This window comes from Helianthus annuus, chromosome 1, assembly GCF_002127325.2.
Source record: "Helianthus annuus cultivar XRQ/B chromosome 1, HanXRQr2.0-SUNRISE, whole genome shotgun sequence".
Lineage (NCBI taxonomy): Eukaryota > Viridiplantae > Streptophyta > Magnoliopsida > Asterales > Asteraceae > Helianthus > Helianthus annuus.
The window spans coordinates 74,473,584-74,493,168 of record NC_035433.2 but is presented as its reverse complement, the minus strand read 5'-3'; the positions used below and the strand labels follow the sequence as shown (position 1 = coordinate 74,493,168).

Genomic DNA, 19,585 nt, shown 5'->3' with positions numbered 1-19,585 from the left:
GGAACATGTACTAGGGTGTATGTGCGACTCGTTCGGATCATGAACTAGAACAAAGGAAAGAGAACAATGTTCGAATATCAATGATCAAATAGGATAGACCGGAAAAACGAACTACATTTCCTATCTAAAAATCGATGATATCCCTTTTATTGTGTATGAAATTTATGGTTTCTGTTGGTGTAAATCCACTCACCTCAATTCAAGATGAGAAGCAATTCTCCATTGGTAGCAAATGGATATCCATTAAGCGGAGGAAATCTTAGTTAAAATAAACCCCTCTTGCAAGAACGGACTAACAGGGTCAGCTACCCAGCCAATCTTCATAATTGAATACCGTTAATGTATAGGTAGAGCTATTATTGGATAATTCATGGGTAGAGCCGAAGAATGTGAACTATACAAGTTAGCAATAACATTGATTAAATGAAGTAAAGGCTCTGGTGTATAGAGAAGACCTCACCCTTTAAGAGGTAACCATAGAAACGATGGAATCCACTATTTCTTTATCATTACTTTTCTTTTTTAATACCTAGTATAGTACAAGTTCGTATTTCGAGGTGAAATGCCTCGTTAAAAAGAAAAATTGTGGTTGGGAAGGTTATAGTAGCCAAAGCCATTGGAATTATTAGTTTATACATTGGAAAAATCCGTTTTGTTATTCATATACTAGGAAAGGGGCAAAAGAATAACTGAAAGAAAGGAAATCGATTAGTTATTCGTTAAAGTTTCATTTATTCAATGACCAGAATTAGACGGGGATATATCGCTTGGAGACGTAGAACAAAAATTCGTTTATTTGCATCAAGCTTTCGGGGGGCTCATTCAAGACTTACTCGAACTATTACTCAACAAAAAATAAGAGCTTTGGTTTCGGCTCATCGGGATAGGGATAGGCAAAAAATCAATTTTCGTCATTTGTGGATCACTCGAATAAATGCAGCAATTCGCGAAAGGGGGGCATGCCATAGTTATAGTAGATTAATAAATGATCTGTACAAGAGACAATTGCTTCTTAATCGTAAAATACTTGCACAAATAGCTATATCAAATAGGAATTGTCTTTATATGATTTCCAATGAGATCATAAAAGAAGTAAGTTGGAAGGAATCCACCGTAAACGGAGTTGCCCGGAGAATGAACTCCGGGAAGGTCGAATAAAAATGAATAGAATATGATAAATATGAGAAAGTAGTCAAAATAAAGTAGTCAAAATAAATATGAATCAACACGTTCACTAAAAAAATTTATTCTTCCCAGATTATTCTTTTTTTTTCTTACGACACAAGAATTCAATCCGGATTCTTGGATTTTTCCAACAAAATAGAAATCCGCGTTTGAGTTCGGATGGGGATTTGAATTCAAGTGAATAAAGAGTAAACCTATCTTTTTCTCGCTCTAAGACTAGGAGTTCTAGTGGTCGACTCGGTTCTTTCAAATTGTTTCTCATTATTAAGAAAAGGTAACAAAGATAAAATACGAGCTTGTTTTATAGCAATAGTAATTAATCGTTGTTGTTTCAAGGTCAATCTATTTACTCGTCTAGATAATATTTTTCCCTGTTCACTAATAAATCGACTAATTAAACTCATGTTTTATAACCAATTCGATCCCCCGATTGGATCGGGGGCAAACGCTTACGAAAAGATCGCTTGGATTTAAGAAAAGTTCGCTTGGATTTATCCATGGTTTGGTTAGTTTATTTCTTATCCCTAAAATCCTATTTCAGCCGGATCTCTAATTATAATAAATAAATAGGATTTGGTTTGTTTATAATTATCTTTAACTATGTTAAATTTAAATATGTTATATATATATATATATATATATATATATATATATATATATATATATATATATATATATATATATATATAATGTCATTTTTCCCTTTCCTTGTAAGATAAGGGCGCAAGTGCTCGCTTCAATTTATTCCTTTATCTCCCCATGAATCGTATGTTTGTAACAATATGGACAGAATTTTAGTAACTCCAATCGATTAGGCGTATTGTGCAGGTTCTTTTGAGTAATATATCTGGAACTGCCCATTGATTCCTTATTAACACCGTTTCGAACACAAGCGGTACACTCCAAAAGAACCGGTATTCGCACATCTTTACCCTTGGCCATGAACCTCCTTTGGATTTTTCATTTACTCAACTCTTCCTCTTTCAATCCGAAACGAAAAAGAAGAAAGGAAGGAAAAAAAATAGAATTTGTAACTTGCTATCCTCTTATGCAAGATTTCACTACAATCAATATAGGAAATAAGATAGAAAGATTTCTAACCTTTCAAATACCAAATACAATTTCATATAAGTATCTTGTATAATACTCTTTCCCTAGAACCACTGTTTGTATTCGACTTCCATAGAAATTTCATATGAATTTAATTCCAAACCGACCCCGAGTCTCACAGTTGTTGAATGCACTTTTATTCTTTCTCTTTCCTCCCTTATTCTAAAAAAGGGAAAAAAGAGAAAAGAGGGGGCTGGTATTTAATTGTATCTCTAATCTTCTTTATTCCTTCCCGCGTCAATAACTAGAAAAAGGGGAATGTCAATGCATCCGGGAAAAAACGAAGGATCAGTCGGCCGGGTCTACGAATCTATTCTAACTATCAAAGAATTCCTAGAATTTTAGGGGGGATGGGAGTTGTAATTCTTTCTACCTCTCAGGGTATAATGACAGACCGGGAGGCTCGACTAGAAAGAATAGGCAGAGAAATTTTGTGTTATATATGGTAATTTTTCTAATATCCGAATTGAATAGGAAACTTCTTTTTTGTGAAAAAGAAAAGAGGAGTGGGTTGTCTAATGGGGTTCTTCCTCCACTAGTTGATACTTCAAGGAGGTTTGACCTGGAATGAAAGAACAAAAATGGATTCATGAAGGTTTAATTACTGAATCGCTTCCCAATGGCATGTTCCGGGTTCGTTTAGATAATGAAGATATGATTCTAGGTTATGTTTCGGGAAAGATCCGACGTAGTTTTATACGAATATTGCCAGGAGATAGAGTCAAAATTGAAGTAAGTCGTTATTATTCAACCAGAGGTCGTATAATTTATCGACTCCGCAACAAAGATTCGAAAGATTAGGTTTTTTTCAACTTCACTATTTCTTTTTCTTTCGCAGGAATACGATTCAAAATCGAAAATTAAAATAAACTTATTTTCTTCCAAGAAAAGGATTCAAAATTAAAGTAAGGAGTGACAAATATGAAAATGAGAGCTTCTGTTCGTAAAATTTGTGAAAAATGTCGACTAATCCGTCGTCGGGGACGAATTATAGTAATTTGTTCCAACCCAAGACATAAACAAAGACAAGGATAATAAGATTCGTTAAAGACCCAATATACAAATAAGAAGGGGGATCTTTTTTGACATGAAATGGATATATCCATATATCCATACCAGACGCGGAATGGTTCTAGCAATTTTTAATTTTACTACACCAATAGTCGTAGTAATTTTTTGGTTACTAGCAAATAGTTGTAGTAATTTCTTGATTACTAACATAGTCATCATTTGTTGACTTTTGTAGTAGTAGGTTTGTTCAATCAAACAATCGTTCATAATTTTGGTATTTGTCAAAAGATGCCATGACAAAAGCTTCAATCAAACAATCGTTTATAATTTTGGTATTTGTCAAAAGATGCCATGACAAAAGTTTTTGATGTAGTAGGTATGTCTACATGATAATTGTCGACACAATTTGTCGATGAATTGAATTGGAAAATGAAATCCATTTTAGTAGTCACTTGTTGACTAGATTTTTTTATTACAAGAATCATTTATTTGAGATAGTATAAATCATTTTATTTCGATATTGGTTAATCGATTATGTTTGTGTTTGTTTGTAAAAACAGTTGTTTATAAAAATACTTAAGGAGATATTAATATAAATATTTCAAAGTAATTTAACACTTAGAATAGAACATACCTTTCCTTTTTATTTGACTAGGTAAATCTTTAAGTTGATTTTTCCAAGTGACCAACCCAACCAATTCTTCCCTACACGGCCTCCTGCCTAAACGGTACTTTTTATGCCTCCAGGGCTCCAGGTTTTGCAAAAATCTTTAAAGATGAACAAAGGGATAAAAAGGAAACTGATATTTATTCATAACTGTTCTTCCCTAAGGAAGAACTTCTTGATATTTACATAATATTCTCCTTTAGCAAGGAGATTACTCACTAACACTCATACTAGTTTACAAAGGAAAAGTTGGGAAAGGAAAAAGATACGAGAGAAGGGGATGGGGATTGGATTGCCTAAACTAAAGGAATTCAACTTCTTTATATAATAGAAGTGAATTTTACAAAAGACCATTATAGCCCTTAATCAATCGTCATGGATGACGTTTTTTCAATCGATGTACCCATGTGTTGGGTCCAGTTCTCGAGTGTCTTCATCTGAAAAGTAGCTGTCTTTTTCAGTGGGGTTTTTGTTTTCTTCTGAAGAAGATGCTTTGCAGTATTCGCGCTGATGGTTCTCAAAGGTGCGTTGCAACTTTTGACAAAGTTGTTCTTTAGTGGCTGGGCCTGCTTCTACTTTATTAAAAAGATGATGCGTTGCTCCATCCTTTCTAAAGCTTCTTTTTCATGTAGTGGTAGAGGAGTTCCACTATAGCTAGTAATTATGCAGTTAGTGCTGCAATAATTTACTTTGTTAAAGCTTCCTACTTTAATTTTCTGTAGGTTTTCTAGGATTTGTAAAAATCCTTTGGTCCTGATATGTAACCATTTTTCATAGTCTTCATAGTCTTCTTTTATCACCCTTGAAGGATTGACCGTTCTTGCTTTGGCTATGCCAATTTCTAAATGATGGTAACTTGGAAAAGTTTTTCCTTGGTATCAGTCAGGGAGTGTAGAAGTACACTTGATGAAGATGTTTGCATCTCTTGCAGCAGCAATTTTCTTTCGAAAATTCTTGATGGCTTTCTTCATTCCTTCAGATAAATTACTTATTTCAAGTAAATTAGGAGAAGGGTAGATGAACTTTGCTAATCCAGCGGAGAATGCTAGAGAAACTAGTTCTGGGTTTGCACCTGTACAAAAGATAATAAGACTTTTAGTAGCCTTGTCTTCTGTGTAAATATGTTCGAACTCGAAATCGTCTTGGCTTATGGCTCTAGCCCTTGACCAGATTGCTCTGAATTCGTATAAAGAAATAATATCTTTTTCTTCTTTCTCTTCAATTTTTGTTGGTTTTGAGAAAGTGTTGTTTCTGAATTCAATAACCCTTTCTTTTTTCTTGGGTATCAAAGGTTCAGAAAAAATGGTTACCTTTAAAGGTATTTCTTTTTTCCCGCATGTTGCTGAATATCGGGTGGCTTCCTGTTGGGCTTGTAATAACGACCCAAATTTTTTGAATGGATAGTCAGTTTTTTCAACATAATTTTTGACTATGGCCCAATCTTCATAAATTCCTCTATGGTCACCATCAAAAATGACATAAAATCTAGTATTTTTAGGATTTTCTAGTTTTTGTGTGACTTGGGAGTAACTTGGTCTGAGAGAGACCTTTTCAGTTTTTGGCAAACTGTCAGCCATCAACGGATTTGATGTGCCTTTACCAGAGCCGTTTGCTTCTGGGCTAGATGAAGATTTTAGTTCTTCATTTACTCTATTTTTGCTTTTTTCCAAAGCAACAGGAGTGAACGGACTTGATTTTTCTTTACCCTTTGCCGTTTGAGGGGGAATAGATTCAGATTGTTTCCTTGCGGATTCCTGCTCTGAATTAGCAGTTGTTTCTAGACTTTCGTCATAGAGAGCTATCTGATCTCGAATAGCTTTTAGTTCTATCAAAAGAATTTTTTCTTTTAGGCGTAAAGCCTTTAAATTCTCCATTTTTTCAAAAAATAAGTTTTTCTGTTTGTGAAAGTGATTGGTGATGCCTTTAGTTTGAAAGGTATATGCTCCTTAAATAGGCATGAAAAGTATTTTATTTTTAGAAAAATTTATTTGAAATACGTATTTGTTTACGTATTTTGAAGATTTTGTTCAAGATGCTCAATGTCGAGAGAATATCTTGAAAACCACATTTGTCATCTGACAGGACTACCTTTTTCTTCTTATTGATAATGATCATCTTGGGCATGTGGATGTAGTTAATAACTGAGATTCTTCATTTAACAATACCTGCCAAAATCAAAATAAAGGAGTGGACATAATTCATTCTGAGTCTTCTATAGAAGAGTCAGAGGATGACAAGTTGTCTCGTATTTCTAATGCATATACTTGCGTATAGCCATCAAAAATATTTTCAGAAGGAAAATATCCCTCAAGTTCGGCTTCTAAGATAAATTTTATCTTTTCCGGAAATTTTTGTCGGTTGGGACATTCGTTGGCATAATGTCCTTCTTCGGAGCATATCCAGCAACGACATTTTTTCTTACCTTGAGGACAGACCTTAGGTTTTTCTTTAGAAAAGTATTTTCCCGGTGAAAATTTTCTTTTCTTGCTTTTCCAAAAACGTTTTTTAGTTTTTGTTTTATATTTATTTTTGTATTTCTTTTTGAAATAACCTTTATCTTTTGTTGGTTCACAACCAAAAGATAATTGTGGTAACTCAGCGAGTTTTTTACAACAGTCTTTATTAAAACGTTTTAACTGTTTTTGTTTATTAGAAAGATCACAATAGGATGCAATTTCTTCTTTAACAATTCTTGTAGCAAACCCAAGGGAATGCATTGTAAATTGATTCTTTTCCTTATTCCATCGTTCTTTCGCCTTTTCTCCTACGATGGGAATTTTCATTAGGTAAGCATCAATCCATGAATGGAATTCACCCGTGCCTAATTTATATAAATTTGTTTCATAAAGACAAGTGAAATCATCTAAAAGACATATGTCACAAAGCTGTGCTTTAGCAAGATTTTGTCTTGCTTTTTCTAGCATTTTTTGATTTTCTCGGTCTTTATCTGTTATGAGGTCGAGACCTAAAAACATCATATATATTGCATTTATAATTTGATCAAAAAGATCCTCACCGTGTAAATTTTCATCCCAAGTTGTTCCTTTGATGAAGTTTTGTATAATTCCTGCAGACTTATGTTTTAATAATAATAATAAAGCCTTAGCCTGAGAAAACTCTTTTGAATTAGTCTGAATGATTAGACTGATCTCAGTGTTCCATTTATCAATTACCTCTTTTCTTTTGTCGAGGTTGAAGATACAATCAATTTTAATAGTATTAATAGTAGTTGCACTACCATTACTATTAGAATCGGGTATACCCTTATGGTATGGCATGGAAAATTCCGTGTCCTTTTTTCTATGCCTGTTACTTCTGCTAGTAGAAGCATTGTTTGCTCTATGTCTTGGAGACATTTCCATATCTGAAGAGCTTTTTTTCAGTTTCGGGTTCTTCTTTCTTTATAGGAAAGTTTCTTGGTTCTTCATTATTTAAAACAAAGATTCGTTCTTTATTTTCAGAAAAATATCTTTCATTTAAGATTTTATCTTCAGAAAACTTTTGTTCACATTCTTCGTTATCTAAAGTAATGAGACTAACAAGTTCTTTTATCTGTTCAATTGGAAGGGTATCCAATTGTTCATCTAAAATTTGCTCCAATTTTTGAGTGATAGAACTCATTTTATCCACAAGAAAAAGTAATCTTTTTATCTTTTAATCTTTGAATATCTTTTTTCATAAAAGAATTTTTTCCTTTTATATCAGTTAATTCAAGAATTTTTTCAGAAGGATGAATGCTCCAATCCGAATGTAATTCATAAATTTTTTGATTATTTCTTTCTAGACAGAAATAAAGTCTAGAGATCCCAAATTTATATTTCTAAAAAGGTTTTCCATTTGACCTTTATTGGTCATTTGAAATTGATCCAAAAGGCCATGATAATGCATTTGGACTTTTAGAACTTCCTAGAGATGGATTTCCAACGTTGAAGTTTGGAAATGAATATTTTTGAAAGCTTTTTTCATCATTAATTTTTTCTTTTTGCTTTTCGAGCATAAAAGTTTTTGAATCCATTCTTTCATCAATTTTGTCTAAAACATCTTTGATGATTTTTGCGGCAGTTGCCTCAAGATTTTCGTTTGTAGAAAGACTTTCTACCTTTCTAATCAAAACTTTAACAAGTTCCTCTAATTTCAAAAGAGTAGTCATGTTATAGTTATAATTGCTTTTTTAGTTCTAAGCTCAATAATTTTTTGCTTAGAAGCAAAAATGTTTTTCTTAATAATCTTATATTAAGAGATTTTGTTTTATGACTTAACATAAAATTTTCTTTAATTTGATGTTAAGTCATAAAACAAAATCTCTTAATATAAAGATTATTAAGAAAAACATTTTTGCTTCTAAGCAAAAAAAATATTGAGCTTAGAACTAAAAAAGCAATTATATCTATAACATGACTACTCTTTTGAAATTAGAGGAACTTGTTAAAGATTTGATTAGAAAGGTAGAAAGTCTTTCTACAAACGAAAATCTTGAGGCAACTGCCGCAAAAATCATCAAAGATGTTTCAGACAAAATTGATGAAAGAATGGATTCAAAAACTTTTATGCTCGAAAAGCAAAAAGAAAAAATTAATGATGAAAAAAAGCTTTCAAAAATATTCATTTCCAAACTTCAACGTTGGAAATCCATCTCTAGGAAGTTCTAAAAGTCCAAATGCATTATCATGGCCTTTTGGATCAATTTCAAATGACCAATAAAGGTCAAATGGAAAACCTTTTTAGAAATATAAATCTAGAGATCTCTAGACTTTATTTCCATCTAGAAAGAGATAATCAAAAACTAAAAGATAAAAAGATTATTTTATCTTATGGGGAAAAATGAATTATGTTCACTCCTTTAATTGGGAGAAAGAAGAAATTCATAAAACACATGATTTTGAATTAGCTTATTCAAATATAACTAATCCAAATTCAATTTATATCAAAGGAAAAATCTTTTTCAAAGGATATAAAGCAATCGCCATACATTGTTATGTAGACACAGGGGCAAGTCTTTGTTTAGCAAGCAAACACATAATTCCTAATGACCTATGGGAAAATACTCCCAAAGATATTAAGGTAATAGTTGCTAACAAGGAAGTCATTAAGTTAAATAAGGTTTGTAGGAACCTTGTCATCTATTTTTCTGGAGAACCATTTACCATTCCTACTATCTACCAACAAGATTCAGGTATGGATTTACTTCTAGGAAATAATTTCTGTCAACTTTATGGACCTTTCACTCAATGGTTAGACAGAGTATCTTTTCATCTTAATCAAGAAATGATTTTGATTAAAAAGGTTACAAAGGGTTTTCAAATTGGAAAACCAAATTTTTTTGAATCCATGAAAAAAGATTCAAAGATAAAACAAATTCCTGGAACCAATATAGCTCGAGAAGTTATAAAAGTAGAAAGGATATTTTTAGTTGAAATACAAAAGTTTCAAAAAATTGAAGAACTACTTGAAAAAGTTTGTTCAGAAAATCCTATTGATCCTGAAAAATCCAAAAAATGGATGAAAGCGTCAATAGAACTCATTGATCCTAAAACTGTTATCAGGGTAAAACCTATGAAGTACAGTCCTCGGGACAGAGAAGAATTTAATAAACAAATTAAGGAATTACTTGATTTAAAATTAATTATTCCAAGTAAATCACCTCACATGTCTCCAGCATTCTTAGTTGAAAATGAAGCTGAAAAAAGAAGAGGGAAAAAACGTATGGTTGTAAATTATAAAGCCATTAATGCAGCTACTAAAGGCGACAGCCATAATCTCCCTTGTATGCAGGAACTACTAACTCTTTTAAGAGGAAAAACCTATTTTTCCAGTTTCGATTGCAAAAATGGTTTTTGGCAGGTATTGTTAGATGAAGAATCTCAGCTACTAACCGCATTTACATGTCCCGATGGTCATTATCAATGGAAGGTAGTCCCTTTTGGATTAAAGCAAGCACCAAGCATATTTCAAAGGCATATGCAAAATGCTTTAAGAGGTTTAGAAAATTACTGTACCGTCTACGTCGACGATATTATAGTTTTCTCAGACTCAGAAAATAAACATTACTTTCATGTTTTATCAGTTTTAAAAACAATTGAAAAATATGGAACATTTTATCAAAAAAGAAAGCTAATCTTTTTAAAACAAAGATAAACTTTTTGGGTCTTGAAATAGATCAAGGGACTCATAGTCCACAAAAACATATCTTAGAGAATTTACACAAATTCCCAGATACTTTAGAAGATAAAAAACATCTTCAAAGATTTTTAGGCATTTTAACCTATGCTGAAGGTTACATTCCTAAACTCGCAGAACTTAGGAAACCTTTACAGGTAAGATTAAAAAAGGACTACATATGGGAATGGAAACAATCCGATGTAGACTATATCAAAAAGATAAAGAGAAACCTAACCAGTTTTCCAAAACTTTATCTTCCAAAAGAAAATGAATTTTTAATCATAGAAACAGACGCTTCTCATGATTATTGGGGAGGAGTTTTGAAGGCCAGAACAACCGAAAAAGAAGAAATATGTAAGTATACTTCTGGAAGCTTTAAACAAGCCGAAAAAAATTACCACAGTAATGAAAAAGAATTACTTGCGGTAAAAAATACTATTTCTAAATTTTCTATTTATCTCACTCCTGTAAAATTTCTAGTCAGGACAGATAATAAAAATTTTACTTATTTTCTGAAAACAAAAATTTCAGGAGATAACAAACAAGGTCGTCTTGTCAGATGGCAGATGTGGTTTTCAAGATATTCTTTCGACATCGAGCATCTTGAAGGGTCCAAAAACGTGCTAGCTGATTGCTTGACACGAGATTTTCAAAATACGTAAACAAATACGTATTTCAAATAAATTTTTCTAACAATAAAATACTTTTCATGCCTATTTAAGGAGCACATACCCTTCAAACTAAAGGCATCACCAATCACTTTCACAAAAAGAAAAACTTATTTTTTGAAAAAATGGAGAATTTAAAGGCTTTACGCCTAAAAGAAAAAATTCTTTTGATAGAACTAAAAGCTATTCGAGATCAGATAGCTCTCTATGACGAAAGTCTAGAAACAACTGCTAATTCAGAGCAGGAATCCGCAAGGAAACAATCTGAATCTATTCCCCCTCAAACGGCAAAGGGTAAAGAAAAATCAAGTCCGTTCACTCCTGTTGCTTTGGAAAAAAGCAAAAATAGAGTAAATGAAGAACTAAAATCTTCATCTAGCCCAGAAGCAAACGGCTCTGGTAAAGGCACATTAAATCCGTTGATGGCTGACAGTTTGCCAAAAACTGAAAAGGTCTCTCTCAGACCAAGTTACTCCCAAGTCACACAAAAACCAGAAAATCCTAAAAATACTAGATTTTATGTCATTTTTGATGGTGACCATAGAGGAATTTATGAAGATTGGGCCATAGTCAAAAATTATGTTGAAAAAACTGACTATCCATTCAAAAAATTTGGGTCGTTATTACAAGCCCAACAAGAAGCCACCCGATATTCAGCAACATGCGGGAAAAAAGAAATACCTTTAAAGGTAACCATTTTTTCTGAACCTTTGATACCCAAGAAAAAAGAAAGGGTTATTGAATTCAGAAACAACACTTTCTCAAAACCAACAAAAATTGAAGAGAAAGAAGAAAAAGATATTATTTCTTTAGACGAATTCAGAGCAATCTGGTCAAAGGCTAGAGCCATAAGCCAAGACGATTTCAAGTTCGAACATATTTACACAGAAGACAAGGCTACTAAAAGTCTTATTATCTTTTGTCCAGGTGCAAACACAGAACTAGTTTCTCTAGCATTCTCCGCTGGATTAGCAAAGTTCATCTACCCTTCTCCTAATTTACTTGAAATAAGTAATTTATCTGAAGGAATGAAGAAAGCCATCAAGAATTTTCGAAAGAAAATTGCTGCTGCAAGAGATGCAAAAATCTTCATCAAGTGTACTTCTACACTCCCTGACTGGTACCAAGGAAAAACCTTTCCAAGTTACCATCATTTAGAAATTGGCATAGCCAAAGCAAGAACGGTCAATCCTTCAAGGGTGATAAAAGAAGACTATGAAGACTATGAAAAATGGTTACATATCAGGACCAAAGGATTTTTACAAATCCTAGAAAACCTACAGAAAATTAAAGTAGGAAGCTTTAACAAAGTAAATTATTGCAGCACTAACTGCATAATTACTAGCTATAGTGGAACTCCTCTACCACTACATGAAAAAGAAGCTTTAGAAAGGATGGAGCAACGCATCATCTTTAATAAAGTAGAAGCAGGCCCAGCCACTAAAGAACAACTTTGTCAAAAGTTGCAACGCACCTTTGAGAACCATCAGTGCGAATACTGCAAAGCATCTTCTTCAGAAGAAAACAAAAACCCCACTGAAAAAGACAGCTACTTTTCAGATGAAGACACTCGAGAACTGGACCCAACACATGGGTACATCGATTGAAAAAAACGTCATCCATGACGATTGATTAAGGGCTATAATGGTCTTTTGTAAAATTCACTTCTATTATATAAAGAAGTTGAATTCCTTTAGTTTAGGCAATCCAATCCCCATCCCCTTCTCTCGTATCATTTTCCTTTTCCAACTTTTCCTTTGTAACTAGTATGAGTGTTAGTGAGTAATCTCCTTGCTAAAGGAGAATATTATGTAAATATCAAGAAGTTCTTCCTTAGGGAAGAACAGTTATGAATAAATATCAGTTTCCTTTTTATCCCTTTGTTCATCTTTAAATATTTTTGCAAAACCTGGAGCCCTGGAGCCATAAAAAGTACCGTTTAGGCAAGAGGCCGTGTAGGGAAGAATTGGTTGGGTTGGTCACTTGGAAAAATCAACTTAAAGATTTACCTAGTCAAATAAAAAGGAAAGGTATGTTCTATTCTAACTGTTAAATTACTTCGAAATATTTATATTAATATCTCCTTAAGCATTTTTATAAACAACTGTTTTTACAAACAAACACAAACATAATCGATTAACCAATATCGAAATCAAATGATTTATACTATCTCAAATAAATGATTCTTGTAATCAAAAAATCTAGTCAACAAGTGACTACTAAAATGGATTTCATTTTCCAATTCAATTCATCGACGAATTGTGTCGACAATTATCATGTAGACATACCTACTACATCAAAAACTTTTGTCATGGCATCTTTTGACAAATACCAAAATTATAAACGATTGTTTGATTGAAGCTTTTGTCATGGCATCTTTTGACAAGTACCAAAATTATGAACGATTGTTTGATTGAACAAACCTACTACTACAAAAGTCAACAAATGATGACTATGTTAGTAATCAAGAAATTACTACAACTATTTGCTAGTAACCAAAAAATTACTACGACTATTGGTGTAGTAAAATTAAAAATTGCTAGAACCATTCCGCGTCTATATATCTCTAACTCAAATTTATGAGATGATAAAATATGGCAAAAGCTATACCGAAAAAGGGTTCACGTGGACGTATTAGTTCGCGTAAGAGTATACGTAAAATACCAAAGGGGGTTATTCGTATTCAAGCAAGTTTCAATAATACCATTGTGACTGTTACAGATGTACGAGGGCGAGTGGTTTCTTGGTCCTCTGCCGGTACTTGTGGCTTCCAAGGTACAAGAAGAGGGACACCGTTTGCTGCTCAAACCGCAGCAGCAAATGCTATTCGTGCAGTAGTAGATCAAGGTATGCAACAAGCAGAAGTCATGATTAAAGGTCCCAGTCTTGGAAGAGACGCAGCATTACGAGCTATTCGCAGAAATGGTATACTAATAACTTTCGTACGGGATGTAACCCCTATGCCACATAATGGCTGTAGACCCCCGAAAAAAAGACGTGTGTAGAAATCAAATTTGAAGATATTTCAATAGCAAGAGAAACAAGAGCGAGAGAGAAACAAGAGAAATAAATGATTCAATGATCAGATCAAATAATATTATTATGGTTCGAGAGAAAATAACAGTATCTACTCGGACACTACAGTGGAAATGTGTTGAATCAGCAGCAGACAGTAAGCCAAGGCCGGCCCTGAGCATGTGCCGGGTGGGCGTCGGCTCAGGGCCAAAAACGTAAAAGGGCCCGTAAATAATTTTTTTAACATATTACACATATACATATTTTATATATATAAGTAAAGCTCTATGTTTGTGACATACTACCACCTGCAGTGTAGTGGTAGTCGCCATGCATTTTTGGCCTATAGTCTGGTGTTCGAGACTTGCTTTTAGCTTTTTTTTTTAATTCTCTTTTAATGCTGCAAGTCTTTAATGATGAACTCTTTAATGCTGCAGATCTACCACCCTTTCATTTATTCACTTAAGTTATCTTTTTTCCTTTTTTTTAACAACTAAATTCTTTTAATATTATTATTAATTATAAACATAATTTGTTTTTCTCAACTTCAAAAATTATTCTTTTAACAAATTATTCAAACTGACCCGCGTCTTTTCGGGTTGTTATAGTGCCCATAATACAGTTTGGTCGAATTGTTGAGTGACGCAACAACGGTCCAAAATTCTTGTTTTACTAGAGCGGGTAGGGCCCGGCTTTTATCTCGCACAGGGCCTAAACCTATTTTAAGATTTTCGGAGACGGCCCTGCAGTAAGCGTCTTTTGTATGGGCGCTTTATTCTGTCTCCGCTTATGAAAGGTCAAGCAGACACAATAGGCATTGCGATGCGAAGAGCTTTGCTTGGAGAAATCGAAGGAACATGTATCACACGCGCAAAATCTGAGAAAATCTCACACGAATATGCTACCATAATGGGTATTCAAGAATCAGTACATGAAATTTTAATGAATTTGAAAGAAATCGTATTGAGAAGTAATCTCTATGGAACTTGTGAGGCGTCTATTTGTGTCAGGGGCCCTGGATATGTAACTGCTCAAGATATCATCTTACCGCCTTATGTAGAAATCGTCGATAATACACAACATATAGCTAGCTTGACGGAACCCATTGAGTTGGTTATTGGATTACAAATAGAGAAGAATCGTGGATAAGTGCTACAAAATTAATTATAAAATGTTGTTTAAGTTGTATTGAAAAATAAAAAGGGAATGCTCAGATGCGCTTTAAATGTTTCGAAACCAACATCACAATGAGCGCTGTTTCTTCATTGCAAAGATGCACCCAGGGGCGGAACCAGAAGGGGGTCAAGAGGGTCAGCTGACCCTCCGATCACCATAATTTATTGAATTTTTATATAGAAAATCAGAGTTTTAAAGAAACAAACATAAAATGGACCCCTAATCTTTAACATGTAAAGAAAATAAGCTTATGATGACCCTCGACTAAAATGTTCTGGTTCCGCCACAGCCGGGAATCAAACCCGGGTCTGTACCGTGGCAGGGTACTATTCTACCACTAGACCACTGGTGCTTCATGCACACTTATTGAGTGATGTTTATTATGACTTATTTTTTAAACCTTCAGCTTGTAAATGATACATCATTTTGAGCATGATGCTGCAACATATAATCTATTAATCTGGTGAAATTGCAGTGCAATGCATATGGTAAAACACACAAGTTAGAACTTTAGACCCAGTGGCGGATCTTGCCCGTTGAATGTGCCAGGGCCGAAAGACACGGGCACTAAAAAAGGCTCGAGCAAGCCCGGGCCAAACATAGTATATATAAAAAATTTCGATCGAAATGCGGAAAATTAGCACTACGGCTGAAAAACTTGCCCGGGCCGTGGCCCTACCATTCTCCTTCTAAGAACCGCCCCTGTTTAGACCATGTCTGGGTTTAAACTGAATAGTTCCAGGTGAGTTGTTGGTCGAACGAGCACTACATTTAGCTAAAGTTCTAAACGAAACATGTTGTGTCAACCCATCTGGTTCACAGGTTGGCCCTTTATTTTTAAATAAAATATTCAGAATAGATTATGTAAAAGCTTTAGGTTGTGGGTATTATATACTAAAACAAAACAATAAAAAATGGCACGTGAATAAAGTTTTCGGGGTAGTACAGATCATGTGTGTTTTCACAATAAAAAATGGCACGCGAAAAGTTTTCACTACATCTGTGCTTCTCGAGTCTACTTGCCTCTGTAATTGTCTTCATGTGTGTTTTCACATACAATTCAAAAAGCAGGAACTAGAAAAAGGAAAATTAGTCTTCATGTGTGTCACAATTTTTTAATTATCAAGTGAAGAAGAACTAACTTATGATGTGTAAAAACTTACTAAATCTTTCTGATCAACAAAAGTAAACCAAAAATCGTAAAAGTAATTTTTTAATCATAATAGACAATTTGCCAGTTTGACAAAGGTGGGGAAGACGCTTTCTTTGCGAGCTGTTACAATGGTGGGTCGGGTCAAGTTGACCTATAAACGTTTTGTGCCTTCTTTTTAATTTCTTGTTCCTAATGGGTCACGTCGAGTAATCTTTTTAATACAGATCAAGTCCACTTGGATACACGTAATTTTTTTTATTTATCATAACTATATGTTAAAAATAATTACAATACAATGTTACAGTAATAATATAATCAGCTAAACAAATAAAATTAGGAGGTTTACTGCTGATGAACATTAAAAGCATAATGGTTAGAGGCAGTGGCGGATCTTGACCTAAAACTCAGCATGAGCCGATGTTTTCTGGAAATAAAATCAGCCTGGGCCGAACCAATACACAATTAAAAAAATTCTCGAAAACCTGAAATTTAACACTACTAGGCGAAAAAATCGCATGGGCCGAGGCCCGGTCCGGCCTCCTCTAAGCTCCTCCCCTGGTTAGAGGTGATAATTGGTCAACACCAACCAAAATAGCAACTGAAATCGGAACTGAAAATGTGTTCTCGAAAACACATCCGTTGAAGAAAGTGGACCTAATCAAGGCGCTGATTCACTCATTGGTCAACAGAACATGTTAAAGTACAAAATAAAAAATTCTTTTTTTTAAAACACCAATTTCATTAGCAAAAAAAATCAGCTGGGAGTTTTGGGTAACGGACACGAATACATTTTGAACGGAAGTAGCTGTTTGTGTCAGCCGACGATTTGTGGACCTATAATCTAATTGGCAATGGGGCCTCAAGTTGATGTATCATTTATGGTAGATTGTGTATACATTTTTTTAAGGGGAAAAAGTTTAAAAAAGAATGCTCAGATTCGCTCCGTAATTCGAAAGATCGAATAGTTGTGATGACCCAACATCACAACGAGCGCAACTTCTTCATTGCATTGAAAAGATGCACCAGCCGGGAATCGAACCCGGGTCTGTACCGTGGCAGGGTACTATTCTACCACTAGACCACTGGTGCTTCATGCTTATTTTTTGGGTGATGTTTATTATGACTTATTTGTTTAAGCACCAGCTTGTAAATGATACATTAATTTGCGCATGATACTGCAACATATAATCTGCAAATCGCAGTACAATTCATTTGGTAAAACACAAAAGCTAATAATCTAGATCATGTTTGAGTTTAGACTAAATAGTTCCGGACAAGTTTTTGGTCGAACGAGTACTACTACATTTAGCTAAAGTGCGAAATGAAACATGTTGTGTCAACTCATCTGGTTCTCATGTTGGCCCTTTATTTTTTAAAGAAAATACTTAGGATAGATTGCGTTAAATAATGGGCGCGTGCATAAAGTTTTGAAGCTCCGGGTAGTAAGAAAAAAACACTTAAATCGACTTCTCTCTTCATGTCTATGGCTCACTACATCTCTGCTTCTCGAGAGCCGAGTCGACTTGAAGACTTCCCTCCGTATTTTAGTCTTCATGTGTGTCTTCACATACAATTTTTATCAGGTCTGGAAGAAGTAATTTATGATAAGGTGTTTGGGTGGTGTTCTACTCAAACAAGTCAAATAAAAAAAAAGCTAAAGGGAAACTAGTCAAACGGGTAACCAGGTTAAAGCATACAATTATACAACTAACTATAAGTTTTTAATCAATAAAAGTAAGTTAAAAATCGTAAAAGTACTTCTTTTACTCATAATAGACAATTAGTCACAACCCTGTACCCGCCCAGCACTATAGCCTTACAACCCATACAAAAAATGACATGTTCCGACTGTTACCCGCCTCAACGATACAAAGGTTGACAAAGGCGAGGAAGCTGCTTTCTTGTGAACCGTTACTGTGAAGAGTTGAAATATTGAAAGAGAAGGTTTTTGATATTTGATTGTATTTTTTCCTGTCATACAATGAGGAAACCAGCATATCTAAATAGAGAGATACAAAGGATAAGAAAGGAAACTAAAACAAACTATAGAAACAAAAAGATTGGGGCCAACGGTCCTTTGATATCCACACAAGGAAATGATGAAAGATTTCTGATCCTGGAATATTTTCTAACACTCCCCCTCAAGTTGAGTAGTGGGATTTCCAATACTTAACTTGCTTAGACATTGATTAAAGATTCTTCCGTTGACGGCCTTGGTTAATATATCTGCTAATTGGTCCTTTGAATTAACGAAGGGAAGCTCTATAACCCCTGCTTCGAGTTTTTCTTTAATGAAGTGTCTGTCAACTTCCACATGTTTTGTACGATCATGCTGAACGGGATTTTCGGAGATCTGTATAGCAGCTTTGTTATCACACATGATCATACTTGCTTCAGTTTGAAGGAATCCAATTTCATTCAGTAGTTTGCGTATCCATAGAACTTCTGCTAGACCTCGTGCGATTCCTCGGAATTCTGCCTCGGCGCTAGATAAAGCAACAACTTTTTGTTTCTTGCTCCTCCATGTGACTAGATTTCCTCCTACCAAGGTAAAGTAACCCGATGTTGATCTTCGATCTCCTTTATCTCCAGCCCAGTCAGCATCAGTATACGCCTGGACCTTTAGGTGTTTGTTGGATTGGAAGAGAACCCCATGTCCCGCAGTCCCTTTGAGATATCGCATAATCCTCCATATTGCGTCCATATGAGCAATTTGAGGTTGGTGCATAAATTGACTAACCACCCCAACTGCATAAGCAATATCTGGTCGAGTGTGTGAAAGGTATATAAGTTTACCCACCAACCGTTGATATCTTCCTTTGTCTACTAATTCTGCTCCTTCTTCGATGCACAGTTTCTGGTTAGTAATCATTGGAGTATCAGCTGGCTTGCAATCGACCATCCCTATTTCAGCTAGAAGATCGAGGATATACTTCTTTTGACATATAAAAATCCCTTTCTTGGATCTTAGAACCTCAATCCCAAGAAAGTACTTGAGCCTTCCTAAGTCCTTCATTTCAAATTCTTTGAACAAATTTGTCTTCAACTTCCTTATTTCTTCCTCGTCATTTCCTGAAATGATCATGTCATCAACATATACAATTAAACAGGTTATAAGTTTACCTCTTCGTTTGAGAAACAATGTGTGATCTGAGTTGCTTTGTTGAAAACCACATCCTTTCATAACTGACGTAAATCTGCCAAACCACGCTCTAGGAGATTGCTTAAGCCCATAGAGAGTTTTTTTCAGCCGACATACTTCCTTGTTTTTAAAGTCTCTTGTGAATCCAGGAGGGGCGTCCATGTAGACTTCTTCTTTTAATTCTCCATGGAGGAAGGCATTCTTCACATCAAATTGGTGAAGAGGCCACCCTTCGTTAGCAGCAATAGAAAAAAGGACACGAATGGTGTCAATTTTTGCTACCGGGGAAAAAGTCTCTG

At 34.4% G+C, this 19,585-nt stretch overlaps 2 protein-coding genes, 1 long non-coding RNA gene and 1 other non-coding gene across 4 annotated transcripts; 1 reads left to right on the top strand and 3 right to left on the bottom strand.

The window, feature by feature from the left end:
• Positions 1-4,924: 4,924 nt before the first annotated feature.
• Positions 4,925-5,334, bottom strand: LOC118481954. Its single transcript, XR_004866408.1, has 2 exons — positions 5,284-5,334; positions 4,925-5,045 (listed from the first exon to the last, which is right to left on the bottom strand). It is a non-coding gene; the product is annotated as an uncharacterized LOC118481954 (long non-coding RNA).
• Positions 5,335-6,171: 837 nt separating this feature from the next.
• Positions 6,172-7,335, bottom strand: LOC110898681. The gene has a single exon (XM_022145508.1). It carries the CDS (start codon positions 7,333-7,335, stop codon positions 6,172-6,174), a length of 1,164 nt encoding a protein of 387 aa, XP_022001200.1.
• A 6,059-nt stretch (positions 7,336-13,394) lies between these two features.
• LOC110898696 (DNA-directed RNA polymerase subunit alpha) lies at positions 13,395-14,964 on the top strand. Its single transcript, XM_022145520.1, has 2 exons — positions 13,395-13,725; positions 14,612-14,964. The coding sequence occupies exons 1-2, from the start codon at positions 13,395-13,397 to the stop codon at positions 14,962-14,964; spliced, it is 684 nt and encodes a 227-aa protein (XP_022001212.1).
• Positions 14,965-17,162: 2,198 nt separating this feature from the next.
• Positions 17,163-17,233, bottom strand: TRNAG-GCC. Its single transcript has one exon. It is a non-coding gene; the product is annotated as a tRNA-Gly (tRNA).
• Positions 17,234-19,585: the final 2,352 nt, after the last annotated feature.

Bases quoted from the DNA above. Each gene is read 5' to 3' on its own strand.
- LOC110898681 (XM_022145508.1), bottom strand. From the start codon at position 7,335: ATGGAAATGTCTCCAAGACATAGAGCAAACAATGCTTCTACTAGCAGA.
- LOC110898696 (XM_022145520.1), top strand. From the start codon at position 13,395: ATGGCAAAAGCTATACCGAAAAAGGGTTCACGTGGACGTATTAGTTCG. The intron at 13,726-14,611 runs GTATACTAATAA...CGCTTATGAAAG, and splicing joins ACGAGCTATTCGCAGAAATG to GTCAAGCAGACACAATAGGC.